The sequence below is a fragment of the Oncorhynchus mykiss genome, chromosome 21 (assembly GCF_057628025.1).
Source record: "Oncorhynchus mykiss isolate SJ-2025 chromosome 21, ASM5762802v1, whole genome shotgun sequence".
Taxonomy (NCBI): domain Eukaryota; kingdom Metazoa; phylum Chordata; class Actinopteri; order Salmoniformes; family Salmonidae; genus Oncorhynchus; species Oncorhynchus mykiss.
The window spans coordinates 22,536,239-22,561,525 of NC_143042.1; the positions used below are offsets into that span (position 1 = coordinate 22,536,239).

At 41.6% G+C, this 25,287-nt stretch overlaps 2 protein-coding genes across 7 annotated transcripts in view; both read left to right on the forward strand.

Moving 5' to 3' along the window:
* The window catches only part of LOC110500244 (ras association domain-containing protein 3), a 49,621-nt gene extending 46,701 nt beyond the window's left edge, over positions 1 to 2,920 (forward strand). For all 4 annotated transcript variants that reach the window (XM_021577494.3, XM_021577495.3, XM_021577496.3 and 1 more), the window contains one exon: positions 32 to 2,920. In XM_021577494.3, coding sequence (XP_021433169.2) covers positions 32 to 181 — 150 coding nt within the window. In that variant the 3' untranslated portion in view covers positions 182 to 2,920. The remainder of the gene's footprint in view (positions 1 to 31) is intronic.
* A 7,003-nt stretch (positions 2,921 to 9,923) lies between these two features.
* LOC110500247 (ras-related and estrogen-regulated growth inhibitor) overlaps positions 9,924 to 25,287 on the forward strand; it is a 53,542-nt gene continuing 38,178 nt past the window's right edge. The window contains exons 1-2 of one of the 3 annotated variants that reach the window (XM_021577499.3): positions 9,924 to 10,301; positions 14,375 to 14,548. In XM_021577499.3, coding sequence (XP_021433174.1) covers positions 14,488 to 14,548 — 61 coding nt within the window. In that variant the 5' untranslated portion in view covers positions 9,924 to 10,301; positions 14,375 to 14,487. The remainder of the gene's footprint in view (positions 10,302 to 14,374; positions 14,549 to 25,287) is intronic. The other 2 variants (XM_036957656.2, XM_090214282.1) reach the window with 2 other exon arrangements.

Sequence of the window (25,287 nt, forward strand, 5' to 3'; positions counted from 1 at the left end):
CTGTATTAACCATACCTCTCTCCTCTTCCAGTGGGAAGCGTTCTCCATCCCAGAGTTGAGTAACTTCCTAAGGATGCTGGAGAAGGAGGAGACTGAGCGGGTGTGTTCCGTGACGCGTCGCTACGACAACTACAGACTCAAACTGCAGGAGGCCATGAGAGCAGCAGGGGGGCCGGGGTAACTACTGTCCCCGGAGGAGAGAGGGCTGGGAACCAGAATCCAGTCTGAGGGACACTGAGGGGGAAACTGGTCCAACCTGATTCAGAAACTGGAGAGAGCTGGAATAAACTCTAGATTGTACCTGTGGACCCTATGTGCAATACACTAGATGGACACTAGAGGGCATCTGTGGTTCCACTGCGTTCAGCCTGGACTTGGCATTAAGCACTCAAGAGACTAGCTCCATGTCTTTACTGAGTAGGCCTACACCCCTGTGTGCCATATCCACTCTTCTGTTCACTCTTTTGATCCTTCTGGTTATTGCCTTTTTGAAATTCTTTTAGAATTACCTTTTTGAACACGTGAATGATTCATACCCCCGAATATTTGAATCCATTTATTTAGCATTTTTATTTAATTGGTGGATGCAAGGGTTTGTACATATTGTCGTTTTTAATTTATGTGGGTGAAGCTTTGTTCTGTTTCTTTGCAGAAATTGTTTTATTGTGTTCTATGAAGGCGTGGCAGCAATCCAACCCCCAAAGGGCCGACTCGTGTGCTCACTGATTTCTCTCACAGGGGTTAATGCACAGAAAACATATCAGCAACATAAAGGCTAGACTGGTTTATCATGGAAAGGACACAGTATTAGATGGACAGGATGAAATAGAAACTAGAAAAGGCAAATGATACAGACCAGAATAAGAGTGGTGTATTTAAACTGAAGGTTGTGAGGGTCTTGAAAGGAGAAGAATATTTGGTGCAGTTTGTAGAGTCTGGCAGTCACAAGCTGTTTGGGGTTTAGAGGTCAGGATGGAAGTGTGACCGCTTGTGACCAGACTGACAGTGGAGTTTGAGCTGACCGCTCACCTTTGACCTCTGGACAGAGACTAGTTGTATCAGAGGAGAAGAGGTTAGCGCTGTGAGAATGGAAAGATTTTAGGAAGTTGACTAATGGTTTTAGAGGAAGTAGATAAGTAACACTGTAAAAAAAACAACAACAAATTAAATGGAGTTTTTGGAGTTCCATGTTAAAAGAGATTTTCTATGCCGAGAAAGTTCAGGGCCTCTTGGAGCCAGCGCCAGGCCAGTGGCCACAGATAACATGGTCAGGAATAGCAGCAAAGGACAATGGCTATATTTCTGTTCCTCTGGTAGTCATTGAACATGGCTACATCTGTCCTAATCTGCTTCAGGGCTGGTAGGATAAAGTCAGTTTATTGTAGAGGCGACGTCACATGGCCATGTGTTAAGTCTCCTAGACTAGGAGAAAGCGGCTAGAACCTGTTGCTTTGAAGTTCTCGCATTTCGCCTCCCTGTCCGTCTCTCTCCCTCAGTACTGTATTTACATCTACCAGGGTTGTAGCGAGAATATATGTTGATTTGGCATGTTTAAAAGCCTTGTTGTTTATCTGCCAGTACTATATGACGTTTTTCTGATGGTACTGCATTAGTTGCCATGTTTATCTCTATAGAAAGAGTAGTGGTGTGGTTATATACCCCCACCTTGTGGATAAATGCTGTAACTGTGTCCTCTCGGTCTGCCTGTTGGGGATATGATGTGCTGTTGCTTATGTTTTCATGTTCTATAACCGAAGCTATTATAAAATGTTTGGATTTATTTTAGGTTTTGCCTGATGCTCCTAGAGGCCTCAAATTAAGGGAACATTTTATAGCTAGAGTTTATTATAAGGGTTTACACACCCAGAACTTAATTTACGTTTAAACACTGGGTTAATGGAATTAGATATGGTAAAATATATAACATTTTTTATCCTAAAGCCATTATTTTCTTTGCAAGCCCTGCTAAATGGTGTTGCAAAGCACAGTGTTACATTGACAGATACCACTCGCCCTGTGTTAGCTAGTTAGAGGTCTGCACATCTCCGCATCAGGGCTTTGAATCAGACAAGTTAATATCTATCTACAGAGCTTCTATCGGACCAGTTTATGATCTACTGAAGCTTCTGGGCACTTTACCTTTTAATTCAGGGATTTTTCTTTGCCTTCTCCATTTACCAGATGCCAATCTTCCACTATTATAATTCTACACAATATTTCAAAATTAGGCCTTATTGAAATGAGTGGCTTTTATGAAAGATGTAAGGTGTTTCTAAAACGTGACCTTTGTACAAGCTCCTGTATGATTTGTTAGACTGTGAAAGTTGGTTTATCTTCAATTTGTATCATGGGCGGCGCTCTCTGGTTAGCTTTGTTAAGTGGGATGTAGGAGGATGACTGCTAAAGTAACCCATATAAATATACTATAAAGCATGCATCATCTACACCTAATGCATATAGGTCTACTATGTCGCTCTTAGGAACCAGAGGCCTGTACTGTTGAACTTGGAAATGTATGAAAGTTTTTATAGATAAACATAAACTAGTTAGATGCATAACTGTTATTTACCAAAGATTGCTAGCCCCCCTGTCTCTTCAGCTATGCCCTTGTAATGTTCTACGCTGCAGTGCTATATGCAGTGACTGTAAGATCTATACCTGGAATGATTCTGCTGACAGTGTTAGTGATGGTTCAGTACCAGGATGTGGATGAACACAGCAGCTGTGTGCTCAGCTTGGAGGAGACGGGATTGAACCGACATGTTATAATGAAAAAAAAATGTTGCTATATTCTATTTATATTATTGATGATGCAGATTTATTTTTGTAGGCAACTTTTTTTTTTTTTTGGATTGTTACCAAATGTGGCCTTCTCTAAAGGACTGAATTCATCTATTAAAGTTTTAAATTGTACAAAAAAGGGAATATTGGTGAATCCAATGATCTGGCCACTGAATCAAAAATGCTGAACTAATAATGAGACCTGACTGCACTCCTATAGGCAGCTCCTAAAGGGGCAAACAGCAGTTGCTACGTAAGATGACGTCCTCGTCGATGATCTCCAGTACATAGCCATACTGGGGGTAGCTCATTAAGGTGTTGCAGCATAGCAGGGGCATCTGCATCAATAGGTGGGCAAGTCAGCGGTCGCCCAGGTGTATGTCACCTGCTCATAGACCTCTGGTTTCTACACCGGCATGTCTTTGCCTGTGTGCCTGGGGTCTCAATCTTCAGAGGGTCCCTGGAGTGAGCTTCTTCCTGTGGACTTCGGAGGCTGCGCCAGTGTGAAGCAGCCTCTTCATCCCGCATATCTCTGTAGTCAGGTCCTTCGTGTAGGTGGCTGTGAACTCAACTTACAGGTCCTGCTCTCTTCTCTTCGTCTGAATAGCATCTCGTTGATGTTATTGGGAGGGCTTTCTAGGGGCCGGGCTGGGGCAGCCCAGACAATCTTCCCTGTTATTGGATACATTCAATCACTTTCAAATTAATTTACAGAGCTATAGATGTTAAGACACCATCCATGATATCAAAATTCTAGTTTTAACCATGTTTTGAGGTTATACACTTGTTTACATCGACCTGGAGTAAAGCAAGCTTATATTTGGGGTTCTTACAGGACAATTAAAGGGCAATGCCAGCACTTTTCAACTTAATTTTCATTATTTACAGCACAATACCAGGGTTAACATATGCGAAAAGGCGTTTTGTTGAGGGGGGGGGGGGGGATAATCCAGGATTTTGAGGTAGTGACAAGGGGAGCACAAACATTGCCTCCCTTGGGCTGGAAACCTGTTGAAGGTTATTTAATTTTTTATTTTTAACCCTACCCTGTCACAAAGAAGCTTTAAAAAAAATGTTTCAAACACAATAGAAGCACGCCATTTACACATACAGTATGTAGACAGGTTTGGTGCTGCAGATGATGACTGAGGTTGAACATTTGCGGAATTGCCCTTTAAACTAAGCTCAGAAAGCATTTATAGGTGTATATTCTTCAAGAATCAATGGGTTCATATCAATTCATAAGTCCAAAAATGGATGTAGACTGAATTTATGCAAAATGCAACAATTTCAAAGATTTTACTGACTTACAGTTCATATAAGGAAATCAGTCAATTGAAAAGAATTCATTAGTTTGGGCCTGCGTCTAGCTGATCCTGGGTTAGACCAACAGTTGCAAACGAGAGTTTATATTAGACAAATTCAGGTTTGTTTATCCCCGTTTTGCCTTTGCTTCCGTTTAAGATATATATATATATATATATATATATATATATATTCTTTTTCAACAGAATCGGCGGATTGAATACATCCCTGATCACGAGTAAACACGGTTCACTTTCTCACCTCTTCCTTCGCGTGTGGACTTCAATGCACAACACATCAGCTCTGTGACCAGGCGAAAAAACCTTTCCAAGCCAAACCGTTATACACAGCCTACATCGCTGTCACCATATTAGCTAAAGTAATGTCAAAGTCAGCATAGCTAATATAACTAAAGTGTTAGTAAACCTGCTACAATCATGCAGTAACGTTACAGTGAGCAGTTACACCGGTGGGCCCCGGTGACAATAAATTAGTAACACCAAAAGCTTACCTTGACTTGGAAGAGTTCCAGTGTTGTTGGAAAGTCATAACCAGTTAGCTAACATAACATCCCTCTGTTTGAGGAGGGTGAAACTGGAAAAAAAATGACACTCGCTATTTCTGTCTTGAATCTCCATTTTGGAAGAAATTGATTTATTCAAAACTGTTCAACTATTGACTTTTTCTTAATTTGAGTCAACTACTCACCACATTTTCTACACAATACACAGTGCTAGCTAGCTAAAGTTTATGCTTTCAGTACTAGATGACTTCTCTCATCCTTTGATTGGGTGGAAAATGTCAGTTCATGCTGCAAGATCTCTGATAGGCTGGAGGACATCCTCCGGCTACATCATTGTACAACCCTACAGAGTGCTGTTGAGGCTACTGTAGACCTTTGCAAAACAGTGTTTTAATCAATTATTTGGTGACGCGATTATATTTAGTATAGTTATACCTAAAAATAACTGCTTAATGTTTTACAATTCATGAAATTCACTGAGAAGGATGGTCCTCCCCTTCCTCCTCTGAGGAGCCTCCGCTGATACAAAAGTATGTGGACACCCCTTCAAATTAGTGGATTCGGCTATTTCAGCCACATCCGTTGCTGACAGGTGTATTAAATCGAGCACACAGCTGCAATCTCCATAGACAAACATTGGTAGTAGAATGGCCTTACTGAAGAGCTCAATGACTTTCAACGTGGCACCGTCATATGATGCCATCTTTCCAATAAGTCAGTTCGTCAAATTTCTGCCCTGCTAGAGTTGCATCGGTCAACTATAAGTGCTGTTATTGTGAAGTAGAAACGTCTAGGAGTAACCGGCTTAGCCGCGAAGTGGAAGGCCACACAAGCTCACAGAACGGAACCGGCGAGTGCTGAAGTGCGTAGCGCATTAAAATCGTCTGTCCTCGGTTGCAACACTCACTACTGAGTTCCAAACTGCCTCATTGGGAGCTTCATGAAATGGGTTTCCATGGCCGAGCAGCCGCACGCAAGCCTAAGATCACTGTGCATAATGCCAAGCGTCGGCTGGAGTGGTGTAAAGCTCGCCGCCATTGGACTCTGGAGCAGTGGAAATGCGTTCACTGGAGTGATGACTCACGCTTCACCATCTGGCAGTCCGACAAACAAATCCGGGTTTGGTGGATGCCAGGAGAATGCTATCTTCCCTAATTCATAGTGTCAACTGTAAAGTTTGGCGGAGGAGGAATAATGGGCTGGGGCAGTCTTTCATGGTTTGGGCTAGGCCCCTTAGGTCCAGTGAAGGGAAATTTTGAAACTTCAGCATACAATGACATTTGGCGAAGGCTCTTTCCTGTTTCAGCATAACAATGGCCCCATGCACAAAGCGAGATCCATAAAGAAATGGTTTGTTGAAATCGGTGTGGAAGAACTTGACTGGCCTGCACAGAGCCCTGACCTCAACCCCATCAAACACCTTTGTGTTGAATTGGAACACCGACTGTAAGCCAGGCCTAATCGGCCAACATCAGTGCCCGACCTCACTAATGCTCTTGTGGCTGAAGGGAAGCAAGTCCCTGCAGTAATGTTCCAACATCTAGTGGAAAGACTTCCCAGAAGAGTGGAGGCTGTTATAGCAGCAAAGTGGGGACCAACTTCATATCAATGCCCGTGATTTTGGAATGAGATGGTCGATGAGCAGGTGTCCACATACTTTTGGTCATGTAGTGTGTATATAGGTGAAATTAATAATTCCTTTTGATGTTAATACTATGTAAAGCATCTAATCATGTTGCAATACAATTATGAAATAGCCTAATATAGACCTATTCAACCACCGTTGAGGAAGAAGTGGTTGTATTCGCTAAAAGTTTTTATAAAAATTGTACATTTCAGTACCCCTCTGAAGGATTGCAGTTGGACAAACATAGATAGGCCAACAGATAAACATTTTCATACTTGTAAAAATGTCAAGACTAGACGACTCAATGTTGTTGCTAGCAAATCACGCGACTAGTTATCAAAACTCAAGTTGAGCATTCCTCAGCTAGGCCTACATAACCTGTTTCAGGCCTTCATGACATTACCCTGAAGAAGCCACAGTGATGATGAAACATTGGTGTTTTACCCAATACATTCTTGAGAGCTTACATATAGTGTGTGACTCTCTTTATTTTGATAGCCTAATTTAACGAATTTCCCATCAAACTAGCGACTTTACACTGTTTGTATCTTTATCCTCCCTCCCTCGCTTCTCTGTACCCACACGAGTGTGCACACTGCACTCTTCCAGCAGTCAGAAGTTATTTTGAATGTTTGTTAGTAGGCCTGAGAGTAGAGTAGTACTTACTTATTGATTCCAACTTGGTAAATAGTTTTGTCACTCATCATTAATGAATTACAGAGACAAGAACGTATGAATGACAAACACATGATGAAAAAAACACAGAGGCAGATGTCTGTATCAGAATAAACTATAAACAATCACGCCTAAAGACTGGTTAGCGTTTAGGCATTAACTCCTAAATCTGAAGGTTAGGCATAACTCAGAAGGGTTGAAACAAAAATCTCTAAATCAACTTCTATGGCTGGATTGATTGATGTTTACGCCCATGCCATGCCAGTCCACAATGCCCTAGCAAAACCTATTTGAAGATAACATCGCTCACTGTTGCCCGTAGTGGCTGGTTTCCAGGTCATTTCCTGACATAGTCAGACATGGATGGACGTTGAATAATGACTTGTATTATGGGTGACCTGGCTAAATTAGTTATGAATGTAAGAAATGTAAGTCAAGTTAATTTGTCATTTTTTTTGCTATGATCACCCCCCAATGCCCTCTCTTTGAGAAGTAAGCTTGCTTTCAGTGGGATGAGTGTATTTTGCAGAAAATAAAGGCTAATAATATACAGTACACTCTTGGCATTCTCTCAACCAGCTTTACCTAGAATGCTTTTCAAACAGTCTTGAAGGAGTAACCACATATGCTTAGGACTTGTTGGCTGCTTTTCCTTCATTCTGCCGTCCAACTCATCCCACACCATTTCAATTGGGTTGAGGTCGGGTGATTGTGGAGGCCAGGTCATCTAATGCAGCACTCCATTACTCTCCTTCTTGGTCAAATAGCCCTTATACAGCCTGGAGGTGTGTTGGGTCACTGTCCTGTTGAAAAACAAATGATAGTCCCACTAAGCGCAAACCAGATGGTATTGCTGCAGAATGCTGTGGTAGCCATGCTGGTTAAGTGTGCCTTGAATTTGAAGTAAATCCATGACAGTCACCAAAAAAGCACCATCACACCTCTTCTTCCATGCTTCACGGTGGGAACCACACATGGGGAGATCATCCGTTCACCTACTCTGCGTCTCACAAAGACACAGCAGTTGGAACCAAAAATCTCAAATTTGGACTCCTCAGACCAAAGGACACATTTCCACCTTTCTGTTACTTGAACTCTGTGAAGCATTTATTTAGGCTGCAATTTTTTGAGGCTGGTAATTCTAATGAACTTATCCTCTGCTGCAGAGGTAACTCTGGATCTTCCTTTCCTGTGGTGGTCCTCATGAGAGCCAGTTTCATCATAGCGCTTGATGGTTTTTGCGACAGCACATGAAGAAACGTAAAAGTTCTTGAAATTTTCCGAATTGACTGACCTTCATGTCTTAAAATAACGATGACCTGCCGTTTCTCTTTGCTTATTTGAGCTGTTCTTGCCATAATATGGACTTGGTCTTTTACCCAATAGGGCTATCTTCTGTATACCACCCCTACCTTGTCACAACACAACTGAATGGCTCAAACGCATTAAGAAGGAAAGAAATTCTGCAAATTAACTTTCAGTAAGGCACACCTGTTAATTGATATGCATTCCAGGTGACTATCTCTTGAATCTGGTTGAAAGAATGCCAAGAGTTAGCAAATAGTGTCTAATTTGAAGAATCTGAATTGTAAAATATATTTTGATTTGTTTAACACTTTTTTTTGGTTACTACATGTTATTTTAATAGTTTTGATGTCTTCACTATTATTCTACAACATAGAAAATAGTAAAAAAATAACGAAAAACCCTTGACTGAGTAGGTGTGTCAACTTTTGACTGGTAAATGAAATCAAATTTTATTTGTCACATACACATGGTTAGCAGATGTTAATGCGAGTGTAGCGAAATGCTTGTGCTTCTAGTTCCGACAATGCAGTAATAACCAACAAGTAATCTAACTAACAATTCCAAAACTACTGTCTTGTACACAGTGTGAGGGGATAAAGAATATGTACATAAGGATATATGAATGAGTGATGGTACAGAGCAGCATAGTCAAGATACAGTAGATGGTATCGAGTACAGTATATACATATGAGATGAGTATGTAAACAAAGTGGCATAGTTAAAGTGGCTAGTGATACATGTATTACATAAGGATACAGTCGATGATATAGAGTACAGTATATACGTATGCATATGAGATGAATAATGTAGGGTAAGTAACATTATATAAGGTAGCATTGTTTAAAGTGGCTAGTGATATATTTACATCATTTCCCATCAATTCCCATTATTAAAGTGGCTGGAGTTGAGTCAGTGTCAGTGATATGTGGTACTGTATATGTTAAATGTTGGCTTCAGGAGCATTAGATAATTAGCTATGAATGTAAGACGTTTCAGTCAATTATTTTTTGTTGTTGGGTGGGGGCATTTTGAGCACCTGCCCCTCCAAAGGTCTGTACATGGCCCTGCTCATATGGTTCCAGAGTTGTATCTGAATATAAAGCTGGAATTCTGACCAACAGGGTTGCTCTCTGTATCGCCAGTCTGGTGGACTTTGGAGAAAACGTTCCTCTCATCCAAACTAACTATCACTGTGTGTCAGGGAATGTACAAAAAAATATTTTTAAAAATATATATATTTTTCTCCCAAACTGCACAACAGATCTCAAATGGAATGAAGGCCACCTTACAAAGCCTGTCTCAACTACTTAAGCAAAAAAAAAATGTAAGCAATGGTAACTAAGGATTCTGATGATAAGAAAACAGGACAGGTCAACACTCATTTCCTCTCCGACCAATTTACAGCATGTGACATTTTAAATGTTCAAATACATCCAACCTCAGTAAGATCAACCTCGTCCAAATGGTGTGCACATAACCATATAGGCCTGCTGCAAAATTAGGCTACAGAGAGCGAGAGAGAGGCACTTGCACTTTCCCACAATATCAGTTTTAAATTAGTAATCAATCATTACTTTCAATACAATACCATGATAGATTAATTGATTATTCAAATGACAATGTAACATAATTACATATTTGTTCACATTTGAGTGTAGCCCACGGTTTTATTTCATTTTACTGACGGTAGAGGGCCCTAGTGTCCTCCGCTTCCGTCTGCAACAGATGCAACGGTATGCAGCACGCCGATGTGCTATCAAAAGCTCAAGTTCAGCAGCGCCACTCCGTGTCTTGCAGCTGACCCTCGTTTGGAGATGATACCTTGACAGTGCTTGTGGTTGACCACGGTTCAGACTGCTTTGATCAGAGGACAAGTAGCGGTGTCCACCTTGCGCTCCTCTCTTCTGGAGCCCTAGGTCCGAAGTTGTTGGATTCTCTTCGGAACGCTGGGTCCGAATCTGTTGGATTCGAGTCAAGATATCGCCTCACCTTGTTACAATTTGTAGAAACACTGATTAACTTTTGTTCCTCCATCGCAACTGCTTTCAGAACAAGGATTGTTTTACATTGACCAATCGTTTGGTGAGTCAACCTTTTATTATGAGATGAAGATTTCTTGTTTCTGTATGGAATGACATTTGTGTCCAAAAGTAACCTAACTGAAGTCACCTGGTTGTTCATAGGGCTACAACTGTAAAAACGACTTAGTCAGCGTAGTTTTATTTTATTTCACATGTATTTCTCATTATTTTTCTAAAGTTATTATGCAGTCTCCCTTTCTATTTCCACATACGCGTTGGTTCCACGTCAATAGCATGTCAATGTCAACTGTAGACTAATGATGTGACACATCTCCTACCTACCTGTTGCCAACAACTATGATATATTTTCTACGTTTTCATATTGAACAGGAACAAATAATTAAAGCACACTCTGACACATGCGGCAGCCTAGTGGTTAGTATGTTGGGCTTGTAACCCACTGAATGGTAGCTGGTTCGAATACCCGAGCCGACAAAGTGAAAATCTGTTGCTGTGCCCGTTGGGCAAGGCACTTGACCCTAAATTTGATCCAGGGGCGCCATACTACTATGGCTGACCCTGTTAAACACATTTCACTGCACCGATCTGGTGTATGTGACATAAAACATCTATACACTAAAGAAAGGGCCATAGACATTTGAACAAATGCATCTCATTGTATTATCACATGCAAATATAACTGGATTTATATTATATCTGTAGGTCTATTAAAATGCTTAAGGAAAGACATTTCACGAGCGCAACACTAAATGAAGCTATACATTGTTTTTTCATACTATAAAAACAAACAATGGAGAACTTTGCTTTGGTAAGGCAATACAGTTGTAGTAAGCCCAATAAGGTATTTATAGTCATACAAAAAATGGGTATATCATTAATTGAAACAACTAGAAATGTTACATACTCTTGACTTTAAATGTACAAGATGGTCTAATATGTCAGTTACCCCCATCGCCTGTGCAAGCCAAGCAGTGAGAATGATCACATTGCTGCTCATTTCGCATTCATGTCATCTAAGACTTGAGCTGGCTGTGTGGAGTGTTGTGTAACAGATCTGATCTTCTCAGAGCACACACACACACACACACACTCTCTCGGAGCAGAGTTCAACACAGGTTTGGCGGGAGGACTGCCAAGAGGCAGCTACTGCTCAATGTGACAGAATGAAATAATGGCATTTTACATTGTGAGATCGTTCAATGTGTATCCCTTGATGTGTCCTACAGCTTACCATCTGGAAAAATTGGAATGTTATATAATTCAGGCAGGGTGCAGCCTACTGAAATACACACAATTAGCGTTTAACCTTTTCAACAACTTCAACAGAAATTGAACATCGAATTACATCTTTGCTAATGTCATTTGCCACATTGACTCTGATGAACAGTGCGTTTATGAACAGTGCACACATCAGGCAGGTTTTTAGTGTCCCTTTGGAAAAGCTGTGGTTTTTGGAGGTCTTTCTTTAGCGTGTGGTGCACTATGCTCAAAGCACTCACTCAGGTCTCCACCCAGGGTTTGGAAGCATTCAGCCTGTAATCTGTCTACGGAAGTAACTACGACACACACCACATTCACTGCTGACTCAACGTTAAATGGCATGGGCACCGAGCTCTGGCTTTGGTGTGGAAAGAAAAATAAATGTGCTTATTTTGAATATTTAGACAAGGTCCCGAGTGTACAGCCCTCAGGTGAAATGCCAGCACATTTCATTTTCCTCACCCTCGCTTTTAAGACTTTGATGGTATTTTCTTAAGCGATGGATCTTAAGGTAGTGTAAAACACCATTTTACAGAGAGGCAATGCACCTATCGCCCATATCTTCCCTCCACTCCCAGCTCTCTCTTCTCCGTATCGTTCTCTCACACACACCACCACACAGTATGCTCAGATCTCACTATCGCCCAAGGCTCTTTACGGCAGGATTCGTTATTCTTTTTAAACTCCAGATGTGTTCAATTTGTCACCAAGTCTCCCCCGGCCTCTTTTCCCACCTGACCACTTAGCAGCCACTTAACGCAATCCATCACAGGCCTTATTGAGGCTATTCATCTGGCCTCCCCTTTAGGAGACGTCATTGGATTACAGATAGGATAGTGTGGGCCGTGGGGGAACCTGTGGTACACGAAGTTGAGCCAATAAATGGCCAAGGGCCAGGGAAGTGACACTGACGTTAGCAGGGCGAGGGAGTTAAGTAATGGATTCCTCCTTCTCCTCGGGTCTATTTGACCAAGGTGGGTGGGTGCTCAGAAGATGCTATCCTCACAAATGGGGAATGTTGTTTAAATGTTGTTGTGACGTTGCAATACGTGTGTCCCCAAACTGAGACAGACGTTGGCGCCAAACGGATAGACCGGGATGTTCCCGTCTAGAACCTTCAGCTTCCCTTGGCAGGAGAGAGAAAGTTGTGAGATAGATGATGCTCATTTCTCACACAGCTCCGGAGAGAGAGAGACAGGGCTTGGCACTGCAGCCCCTAGTGCAGCAGCATAGAGCTGTATAAACCCAGAGTGGTGGTGTGGCCTCAGACAGAGGTCTCCTGCCTCTCTGTTTATTGGGTCTGGATGGGGAAATGGAGGGATAGATGATGGGAGGGATGGAGAGGATGACCTCAGCGATGTTGACTGAGACACTCGTTTGCCACTCGAGCACCTTCGGCAGGCTAGGACAGGGCACAGATGGTGCACAATCATACCATATAAGGGCTCAATTTGAGAGGGAAGGCTAGGAGAGTGCTGTGTGACTGTACACAACAAGTCAGTGAGGGAGTGAGTGGTATTGAGGGATGGCTGTCGATGGCACCCGTGCCAGGATCTGAGAGAGATTGCGATTGGCTAATGGGAGGTGATTCAGCGCACTTCTTGATCTCAGCCAACCTGGTGTCAAATAAACAATGGCTGTGTCTCAAATGGAACTGCATTCCATATATAGTGTACAGGGCCCATACACTGTAGTCAAAAGTGGTTCTCTATGTATGGAATAGGGTGCCATTTGCAACGCAGACATTTCACTCCGTATATATGGTGTACTGAGCAGCAACCATTTTCTAAATGAGTGGGGGGGGAAAACATAGTGATAGAACATCATTGGGGCTGCCAGCCCAGGACTTAGACATACGTTTGCACTATGTGATAATTAAAAGTGTTTTATTTCTCTAGTGTGCATTCATTTCCTGTCATTCCCCGTCAAAAGGTGAAGCAATGCACTGTGTGTGATGTTTTAGAGTTTATTTCTGTCCGTTTTCTTCAGCGCCAGCAGCAACACAGCTCGGCTGGTTTCTACCTAAACAGATTATAGTGCAGAATTGACTGCTATTTAGAGCACGGAACCATTTGCTTTATTTCTGAATGAATAATTCAGAAGACTGCCCTCCCACATATGCTCTCCCTCCCACACCAGCTCAGATACTAATGCAGCTGCTAACAGCCTTCCACGCAAAAAAAAAAAAGAGTATGTGACTCATATCAGTGGTGATGCTGTTGCCCGCGGTAACGCTTCTGCAGATGGGCCTCATCCATCACTTCAGTAGGTGTGAGCATGTGTGTGTCTGTGTGTGTCAGGGCTAAGCCATTGATAAACAGGAGCCACAGTACCCTGACATATCCACAGCTTCTCGGAGAGATTCACTTTGCCTCACCCTCCCCAGTGATATGGAGCTCGTTCATATAATAAAAGACTATCAGAATGAGGATAACCAGAAATACCTGCAGCCACCTGTTCCCTTGAGCCAAAATGGCTTCCAGCACATTGAGGGTATTTTAATTAGCACACCATTGACAGCCATTTCACAGCCTCAAAATAAATTACACCTGGGTTGTCAATACAAAGAACTATAGAGAACACAATACTTACACATATTATATATTTCTTTAATGCATTAGACATAAAATATTTTTCTCAGATCCAGACCTCATCCCACATAAACCAGACGACCTCGAATCGCGTGCCTTTTCCATTTTTACGACTCACTGCCTTGGAAATTGTATATCAAAGGCTTCTCGCCTGTCATTTCACATTGCTTCAGATCCCAGCAGGAAATACATCTAAGTTCATATGTGACAAGCTGTTTCATATTAAAGCCTTAATCCCGTATTTGATGGTTTGCTTTCCCAGACATCCCAGCTCCCGTGTCTGGAACTGAGGATGGGTGGCTGAACCCGGAACCCGCTGTGTGATCTATCGGCTCTGTGATTGGTCCGTTCTGGTTCCGGTCGCTACCTGCTGCCATGGCGAAGAGTCCCGAGATGAAGCTGGCCGTTTTCGGTAGAGCAGGAGTGGGTAAATCAGGTAGGAGGACCACTGACTGACTGTCTGTCTGTGTGTTTCCATGTTTGTGTCTTTACATGTTTGTGTCTTTCTATTTGTTAATCTATTGGAGTGAGTCAGTGAGATATGGCTTGTGGGCTTATTTTTGTTAGAAGAGCAGTATTTGTTTTACTTCCCACGTTTCAGTGACGATTACACAATAAACTATCTACTAAATCAACCGCTGATTGTTGTTCTGGTCTGAAGTGCCTTACTTTACCCAAGCCAATTCAACACATTCTGAATCAGTTCAACACAAACTGGCAAAACTCTCCTGTATATCCTAATGCACATGTCAAACAGGGGTCACCATATTTAGTATGCTGTTTATTATGATATCTGCAGTAGCTAACAAGATAATGAAGAGCATATGTCTCTTGCACGGCACAATTGAAGACAGATTGCTCTCGATGGTGTTGGAAGATATTTATTTGAAAGTTATCCATGTTTTTAAGAAGGCCATTATGTAACACTGATGTCTGTGAAGGTCAAATAAGGGACTGTTTTGGAAACTGCGGAAAGATGCCAAATGATTCCATGAAAACCCGTATAGAACCGTAAGTACTGTACAGCAGGTTGTTTTGCAATGAACATGTATTATTAACCACTAATAGGTCATGTGGAATAAGGATTACCGCTTCTATAAAAGGGAAGTATGTTTTACAGCCCAGCCCTGTATATTGCAAGACTTCACACACATTATCCTCCTGTGACAGCCAAACTCAACTGGCGGTCCGGTTCCAGACCCAGTTAAGGGTCAATACGGACCAAAACATCATTTAGTTCTATAAAAGTCAATTATTTTTTTAGATGGCTTTAAAACAAAACGTAATTCTTCCCACAACCAATGTGCCTAATATGCAGTGAGTCCGTAGCCCTTGTGAAAAGTGCCAATGTTACGACAATAGTAATATCGATCCGATGTATCTCCTTAAACACTGGGGTGAAAACAAACAAGATTAACCAACTCAAATCCCAATATGAGAGGTCCACCAAAGTCCATGTCGATTCCCTGACAGCCCAACAACATGCAATGGAGTATTCACTGAGGATAGCCTGGGTTTTGGGAAAACACGAAAAAAACATTTTCTGATGCTAAGATGGTAAAATAATAATGTGTGAAGTTGCTGACACCTTGCTTGAAGGTAACAAAATAATTAGCTTAGGGAAAGATCAGATCCCACTGTCAGATTCCATAGCAATGAGAACTGAAATATTAGCTGGAGATTTGACTTCACAACTTGATGAGGCTATTCAGAATGCACCATGCATTTCATTGGCTGTGGATGAATCAACAGATAACATTGATAATGCCCAGCTTCTGGTGTTTGTCAGATTGTATAATGAAGCAAAGAAGGAATTCTGTGGAGCTGTTGGGCTTAACAAATCTAGAAGCACCCGCGCGGGGAGAGGATACCCATGAGACCTTCAAAGGGATGCTGACAAAAAGGGGGATAGATCTGAAGTCCGTGGTCTCCATCACAACAGATGGCGCTCCAGCCTTGATAGGAAAAGAGAGGGGTGGCTGGTTGCACGTTTTGAAAGAGGACCACCCTAAACCTGACGACATACCATTGCATCACCCATCAATCTGTCCTGTGTGCCAGTCTGGGAAAAGAGTATTCTAAGGTCATGACAACAATGATGAACTTTTTGAGAGCAACATCATCCCTATAACACCGCCTGCTACGAGGCTTTCTGACAGAGACCAATGCCATTTTTATTACTTACTATTGCACAATATCATATTGCTCAGCAAAGGCAGGGTTTTGGAATGCTTTTGGGCCATTCGGGAGGAAATGCAAGCTTTCTTATTAGAGCAAAAGAGTGAGAAGGCAACTCAATTGTCTGAGGTTTTGGAAGATGAGAAGACAGTGACGGGGACTGCTGACCAGTTGCATTTTTGACAGACATTACATCACACCTTAACAATGTTACGCTGCAGGGACGGGACAACAGTGTGTGATATAACAGCTCTCCGGGCTTTCCAGAGGAAATTTGAGCTTTTCCAGAATGATCTCCAGGGAGAACTTGTCCACTTCCTCAATCTTCTGGTGCAAATGCAGGGAGACTAAGATGTTCCCAACCATGTTGATTTCATCCAGAAGCTAATGGATAACTTCAAGGCTTGCTTTGATGACTTCACTGTTGGAAGAGAGCTACTGCTGCTCATCCAGAACCCCAAAATGGAGTTGATTGAGCTGCAAGAAAATGTGGCTTTGAAGGAGCAGGCTTGTGATTGGGGCCCTGTCACTTTCTGGGGAAAGACGGTGCCTGAAGTTGATGTCCTTGTTCTCAAAAAACTGGTACTACACATCCTGACCATGTTTGGCTCCACATACAGCTGTAAATCAGTCTTCTCCACAATGACCTTTCTTAAAAAAACAAATACCTCACCAGTGAACACCTGTACCAGTGTCTCAGAGTTGTTCTCACATAATTTGTGCCAAAGTTCAAAGCACTGGCAGGAGACAGTACAATTTCTCTCATTGATACAAGGGCAAGGCCCAGAGTGGCTTATACATGAATATTGCCCAAAGTGACTTTCTGAGCATTCAGATTATTTTTGTTCAACTCTCCTTTGTTCTCCAGAAAACATGCCATCACTAACAGAGTCTGCTGCCTACATACAGACTTGAAATCATTGGCCACTCTAACAAATGAATAACTAGTCACTTTATTAATGCCACTTTAATAATGATGTTTTCATATCTTGCATTACTCATCCCATATGTATATACTGTATTTTATACCATCTTGCCTATGCCGCTCGGTCATTGCTCATCCGTATATTTATATGTACATATTCTTATTCCATAGAGAAGTACAAGCATTTCACTACACTTGAATTTCTCTTTTAATGAGTCGGACGAGAGGGATTTACTCCAGACACCCGAACAGGCCCTCTTCCCCGTCATTCGCAGGAGAAAAAGACGGAAGAGGTATCTCGGGAAGAGATTAGAGTGTCTTGTGAGGATCTGCCGACGAGTGGCTAATCTGCCTTTGTACATTGGCCAATAGTACAGATGGCAATCGCTGGTTAATAAATTGGACGAACTAAAAGCACGTGTATATCCTACCAACAGGACTTTAACTGTAATCTTATGTTTCACTAAGTCGTAGCTGAAGGGCGACATAAATAACATACAGCTGGCGGGTTATACACTCCATCGGCAGGATAGAACAGTAGCCTCTAGTAAGACCAGGGGTGGCGGTCTATGTATATTTGTAAACAGCTGGTGCACGATATCTAAGGAAGTCAAGGTTTTGCTCGCCTGAGGTATCTCATGATAAGCTGTAGACTACACTATTTACTTAGAGTTTTTATCTGTATTTTTCATAGCTGTCTACATACCAACACAGACCGATACTGGCACTAATACTGCACTCAATAAACTGTATAAGGCCATAAGCAAACAGGAAAATGCTCATCCAGAGGCAGCGCTCCTAGTAGCCAGGGACTTTAATGCAGGGATACTTAAATCTGTTTTACCTCATTTCTACCAGCATGTTAAATGTGCAACCAGAGGAGGCAAAAAATAATTCTAGACCACATTTACTCCACACACAGAGACGTCTACGAAGCCAGCCCTCCATTTGGCAAATCTGACCATAATTCTATCCTCCTGATTCCTGCTTACAAGCAAAAATTAAAACAGGAAGCACCAGTGACTAGATAAATAAAAAAGTGGTCAGATGAAGCAGATGCTAAGCTACAGGACTGTTTTGCTAGCACAGACTGGAATATGTTCCTGGATTACTCCGATGGCATTGAGGAATACACCACATCAGTCACTGGATTTATCAATAAGTGAATCAATGACGTCGTCCCCACAGTGACTGTACTTGCATACCCCAACCAGAAGCCATGGATTACAGGCAACATCCGCACTGAGCTAAGGGGTAGAGCTGCCACTTTCAAGGAGCGGGACTCCGACTCTTTTCTCTGTATACATCAATGATGTTGCTCTTGCTGCTGGTGACTCTCCAATCCACCTCTACGCAGACGACACCATTCTGTATACTTCTGGCCCTTCTTTGGACACTGTGTTAACTAACCTCCAGACGAGCTTCAATGCCATACAACTCTCCTTCCGTGGCCTCCAACTGCTCTTAAATGCAAGTAAAACTAAATGCATGCTCTTCAACCGCTCGCTGCCCACACGCCCAGCATCACTACTCAGGACGGTTCTGACTTCGGCGATGTAATTTACAAAATAGCCTCCAACACTCTACTCAACAAATTGGATGCAGTCTCTCACAGTGCCATCCGTTTTGTCACCAAAGCCCCATATACTACCCACCATTGCGACCTGTATGCTCTCGTTGGCTGGCCCTCGCTTCATATTCGTCGCCAAACCCACTGGCTCCAGGTCATCTAAGCCTTTGCTAAGTAAAGCACCGCCTTATCTCAGCTCACTGGTCACCATAGCAGCACCCACCCGTAGCACGCGCTCCAGCAGGTATATTTCACTGGTCACCCCCAAAGCCAATTCCTCCTTCGGCCACCTTTCCTTCCAGTTCTCTGCTGCCAATGACTGGAACGAACTGCAAAAATCACTGAAGCTGGAGACTCCTATCTCCCTCACTAGCTTTAAGCACCAGCTGTGAGAGCAGCTCATAATCACTGCACCTGTACATAGCCCATCTATAATTAGCCCGTTCAACTACCTTATCCCCATACTGTTATCTATTTTATCTATTTTGCTCATTTGCACCCTAGTATCTCTACTTGTACACTCATCTTCTGCACATCTATCACTCCAGTGTGTAATTGCTATGTTGTAATTATTTTGCCACTATGGCCTATTTATTGCCTTGCCTTGGCCAGGTCGCAGTTGTAAATGAGAACTTGTCCTCAACTAGCCTGCCCGGTTAAAAAAAATGTAATATTAAATAACCCGGAAGCTTATAAGAAATCCCGCTATGCCCTCCGACGAACCATCAAACAGGCAAAGCGTCAATACAGGACTAAGATAGAATTGTACTACACCAGCTCTGACACTCGTCTGATGTGGCAGGGCTTGCAAACTATTACAGATTACAAAGGGAAGCACAGCCGAGAGCTGCCCAGTGACACGAGCCTACCAGACGAGCTAAATTACTTCTATGCTCGCTTCGAGGCAAGTAACACTGAAACATGCATGAGAGCATCAGCTGAAGACTGTGTGATCATGCAGTCATTGGGGCCATATGCCCAGTACATCACTGGGGCCAAGCTACCTGCCATCCAGGACCTCTATACCAGGCGGTGTCAAAGGAAGGCCCTGAAAATTGTCAGACTCCAGCCACCCTAGTCATAGACTGTCTAGGTCCAAGAGGCTTCTAAACAGCTTCTACCCCCAAGCCATAAAATTCCTGAACATCAAATCAAATGGCTACCTAAACTATATGCATCCCCCCCCCCCTTTTTTACGCTGCTGCTACTCTCTTATCTATGCATAAGTCACTTTAATAACTCTACCCATGTATATATTACCTTGACTAACCTGTGCCCCTGCACATTGACTCTGTACCGGTACCACCTGTATGTAGCCTCGCTATTGTTATTTTACTGCTGCTCTTTAATTATTTGTTTATTTTATTTTCTTAATGCATTGTTAGTTAAGGGCTTGTAAGTAAGAATTTCACTTCTGATCATGTTGTATGACTTTCACAGAAACAAATATTCAAAACCACATGACTTTCAACACATTACTCCTAATGAATGAGAGAGAAGTGCTACTCTCCAGCACAGACTGTACTGATAAAAGTCTGAGGAAAAGGAGTGAGGAGACGTTTAGGCTAGCAGCTTTGGGATGTATCAGGCGCCAGTTTGTGAAACAATTTCCCTTGACTCCATCTACACTTGAAAGAAAATGGAGGTACGATCAAGTGTAATGTATTACATAAATAAAGCGAATTGGATGGAAAATGGTGAAAAATGCACAAAATTGTTCTTGAATCAAACCAAAGATAATTTTAAAAAATAATCACAAGTCCTATCACAGTTTACTTACTTACTAATGATGACTCATTTTTAAAATCATTTGAGCAACAAAAAAAATCAATTTGATTTGGAATGTTAAGCCAAAAATTAAACTGGCCTATTCATATAATGAATATAAGTTTGGGGGCTAAAATGATGAAATATTAAAGCTTTAAAGCTCTCACTAAAAGCTTCACTCAGACATGAGATATTCAAACCCAAAATGGTTCTCAGGTAGATTATTAAGAAAGGCTCTTCCTTTGTTCAAAAATGGCCTTTTTATACAGATTACAACTTCTCATTTCCCGACTAATTGAAAATAAAATGTTGTTTAAAGTATTGCCCTTTTCTTAAACAGGCTGGTTACAATTTCAGTTTTATCCTCCAGAAAAGATAGAACAAAAATGTTGACAGCTGCGCCATGCAGGTTACAAAATAAATGAAGAGATTTTTGATGTACCAATTCCATGGCATATGGTTTATGAACTGGTACAAAACCACACTTGACTCGACACTTAGTTTTTCAATTTAAAGTATTATATATATATAATTATTGCCACCAACAGAATGCTATATATATGAGGCATACAACAATCTCAGCTCTGCAGATTTTGCTGCGAAGAGACAGCATCAATAGGTTATTTATTCTGGTATTGCCCCTATAGTATGTAGCTTGTTTCTGGTCACAGGTTCAGGAATGGTAAATAAATCACAGTGTGCACTTAAAATGAACCTTACAAATAGCAGTGATGGGCAATTTGGAAAACCATAGTCAGTCAATAAATAATATAATAATCTTAAGGTTTATCTTTAGCTCACAATCTGTGGATACTATACGATTTAGAAAGGAACAAAATTATATAAAACATCACAGCACAATTGTAAAATATATGGCACATGGAAACCAAATGAGGGTGGTCTATGGTGGTAGGTGGGATGGTCTGAGAGTGGCTGAGGGTTGGGATTAAATAGTTTATGTTGGTAAAGTATTATTGTTATGTGACTGCTTTATATAAAAGTACCATGTATGTAAAATGTACAGTTAAGTCGGAAGTTTACATACACTTATGTTGGAGTCATTATTAAAACTCCTTTTTCAACCACTCCACAAATTTCTTGTTAACAAACTATACTTTTGGCAAGTCGGTTAAGGCACCTACTATGTGCATGAAACAAGTAATTTATCTAACAATTGTTTACAGACAGATTTCAATTATAATTCACTATCACAAGTCCAGTGGGTCAGAAGTTTACATACAAAGTTGACTGTGCCTTTTAAACAGCTTGGAAAAATCTAGAAAATTATGTCATGACTTTAGAAGCTTCTGACAGGCTAATTGACATTGAATCAATTGGAGGTGTACCTGTGGATATATTTCAAGGCCTACCTTCAAACTCAGTGCCTCTTTGCTTGACATCATGGGAAAATCAAAAGAAATCAGCCAAGACTTCAGAAAAATAATTGTAGACCTCCACATGTCTGGTTCATCCTTGGGAGCAATTTCCAAATGCCTGAAGGTACCACGTTCATCTGTACAAACAATAGTACGCAAGTATAAACACCATGAGACCACGCAGCCGTCATACATCTCAGGAAGGTGATGCGTTCTGTCTCCTAGAGATTAACTACATTGGTGTGAAAAGTTCAAATCAATCCCAGAACAACAGCAAAGGACCTTGTGAAGATGCTGGAGGAAACCGGTACAAAAGTATCTATATCCACTGCAAAACGAGTCCTACATTGACAAAACCTGAAAGGCCGCTCAGTAGGGGATAAGCCACTGCTCCAAAACCACCATAAAAAAGCCAGACTATGGTTTGCAACTGCACATGGGGACAAAGATCGTACTTTTTTTTGTCCTCTGGTCTGATGAAACAAAAATAGAACTGTTTGGCAAAAATTAACATTTATGTTTGGAGGAGAAAGGGGGAGGCTTGCAAGCCGAAGAACACCATCCCAACCATGAAGCACAGGGGAGGCAGCATCATGTTGTGGGAGTTCTTTGCTGCAGGAGGGACTGGTGCACTTCACAAAATAGATGGCATCACGAGGGAGGAGAATTATGTGGATGTATTGAAGCAACATCTCAAGACATCAGTCAGGAAGTTAAAGCTTGGTCGCAACTGGGTCTTCCAAATGGACAATGACCCCAAGCATACTTCCAAAGTTGTGGCAAAATGGCTTAAGGACAACAAAGTCAAGGTATTGGAGTGGCCATCACAAAGCTCTGACCTCCAATCCTATAGGAAATTTGTGGACAGAACTGAAAAAGCGTGTGCGAGCAAGGAGGCCTATAAACCTGACTCGGTTACACCAGCTCTGTCAGGAGGAATGGGCCAAAATTCACCCAACTTATTGTGGGAAGCTTGTGGAAGGCTACCTGAAACATTTGACCCAAGTTAAACAATTTAAAGGCAATGCTACCAAATACTAATTGAGTGTATGTACACTTCTGACCCAATGGGAATGTGATGAAATAAATAAAAGCTGAAATAAATCCTTCTCTCTACTATTATTCTGACATTTCACATTCTTAAAATAAAGTGGTGATCCTAACTGACCTAGAACAGGGAATATTTACTAGGATTAAATGTCAGGAATTGTGAAAAACTGAGTTTAAATGTATTTGGCTACGGTATATGTTAACTTCTGACTTACACGATATGTACTGTATATGTAGCAAAAAAAGCTACAATAAAAAGATATGTCCTTCAAATAGAGTTAATAATAAAAAGTAAAATAACTTGAAAGAAGAGGTCCAAAGTATTGGTATGCTTCCCAAAGGTTCAGCCTTTGCAAATCTGAGACTGACGTCTTTGACCAAAGAGAACGAATGGCAGCTGAAAATTGGTGACAGCCTCCTCCAACGTCAATTACAAGAGAAAGTTACCACTGAGTGAAATGAGTATGACGAAACATTAGCACTTGGCTAAAGCTAAGTGCTTTTTCTAATTTTCTGAACAATTCTGCAGAATCCCATGTCAATTATGCCCAGCTATGAACCCAACTTAGCAAGTAGAGGAAGATATACTGTGCATGTTGTGTTTTTCAACCATATAGGCTTACTTACATTCAGCAAGACCGGGGTTATCAGTGGATGAGGAGAGAGTTTGAGTCAGAGAGAAGGTGGGTGTGATTGCTTTCTGAGAATTTATCGGTAGCCTGGTTAACCGGACAGAACCACTGTAGTGTTTCCCGGAAGCTAAGACCCGGAGATTCATTGCAAATTGACACTTGCATTAAGGATTTTAGGGTTTGAGTAGAAACTGCAGTAGCCCATTACTCTTCTGACAACCCACACTGACCCACACACATGCATGCACGGACGCACTTGTAGGCTCTGCCATAATTTATGTGCTCTCTGTCACTTGGAGCTGCATGGCAAATGGTGCAGGAACACAAGGAAAACACAAAAGGACAATGCCCAAGGACAAGTAAGCCATTCCCCCTCTGAGTGGTCAAAATGTGTCTCCTTTACAGTAGCCAGAGGATTGACTATTGAATGTGTGATGATACCAGACATGGATACTATAGTATTATTCTATCTGAATCTTGTCCCCTAAAGAGGACTCTGAAGCTATCTATATGTATGTATGATCTCTGTGGTTACTTGCATCTGTACATGGTGAACTTTAAATGACTCTATGCAAAGGGATTTTATTGTCCTCTCAGAAATGATTTACATTGGTCTTATCCTTCATACAAGCCTTTAAATGCTGTGACTGAGCCTGGTAGTCAGGTTACTGTAAACTTGGTATCGTTTCATTGGTGGTTGTTTTAAAAAATATATATATTTTTTTATAATTTAACCTTTTATTTAACTAGGCAAGTCGGTTAGGAACAAATTCTTATTTACAATGACGGCCCACACCGGCCAAACCCGGACGACGCCGGGCCAATTGTTTGCCGCCCTATGGGACTCCCAATCACGGCCGGTTGTGACACAGCCTGTTGTGATACAGCCTGGATTCTAACCTGTAGTGTCTACTGACGCCTCTAGCACTGAGATGCAGTGCCTTAGACCGCTGCGCCACTTCAGATGTTATAAATTGAATGAAATGCATTTTGTCCTCTCCTATCCTTGTATCCATTCCATGGAGGAAGGTTGTATGATCAATTCTCATTTCCTAGGCATCTCTTTGTTCATGCTTTGTCTTGTAAGTTAACCTTAGGCTCTATATGCCTAGAATGCTTTTTGTTAATGTCAGCATTGCCTTGTAACTTATGTTGTATGCCTTGCATGCGAATCCATTCATTTTACAAAGTAATTCAATACACTTGTATTTAGAATTCAATTGAAGTATTTCTTGATTGCCTAGTACTGTAACTTAACTATAGTCTCTTCCATATTGCAAAATAATATTTATGAAGTCAGAAACATTTTAATAGGTTTATTGCTTAGTCTTACTATGAGTCGCATGTGCGGTACACTACACACTCGCACACTTGAAAGGGGATTATTATTTTTGTGGTCTCTTCAATAAGTTGTTCCTAACATAGAATCTCGATGGGGTGGCATAACATCAGGTTACTCAGACCTCTTTTCAGTACATCTTCTGCCTGTGTCTCCAATCGATTTTCAGACAGTCAGCATCACCTCCCTTTCCTTCTTGGTCTCCTGGAGACCGGATGATATTAATGGGCTCTATTTCTGTAAGGGAACGGGAGTGTGACTGCATGCAAACGTTACACATGCACAATCACTGGGTTGTTGGCCAGCAGAAAACATTTACCATCGTAATCAGAACATTG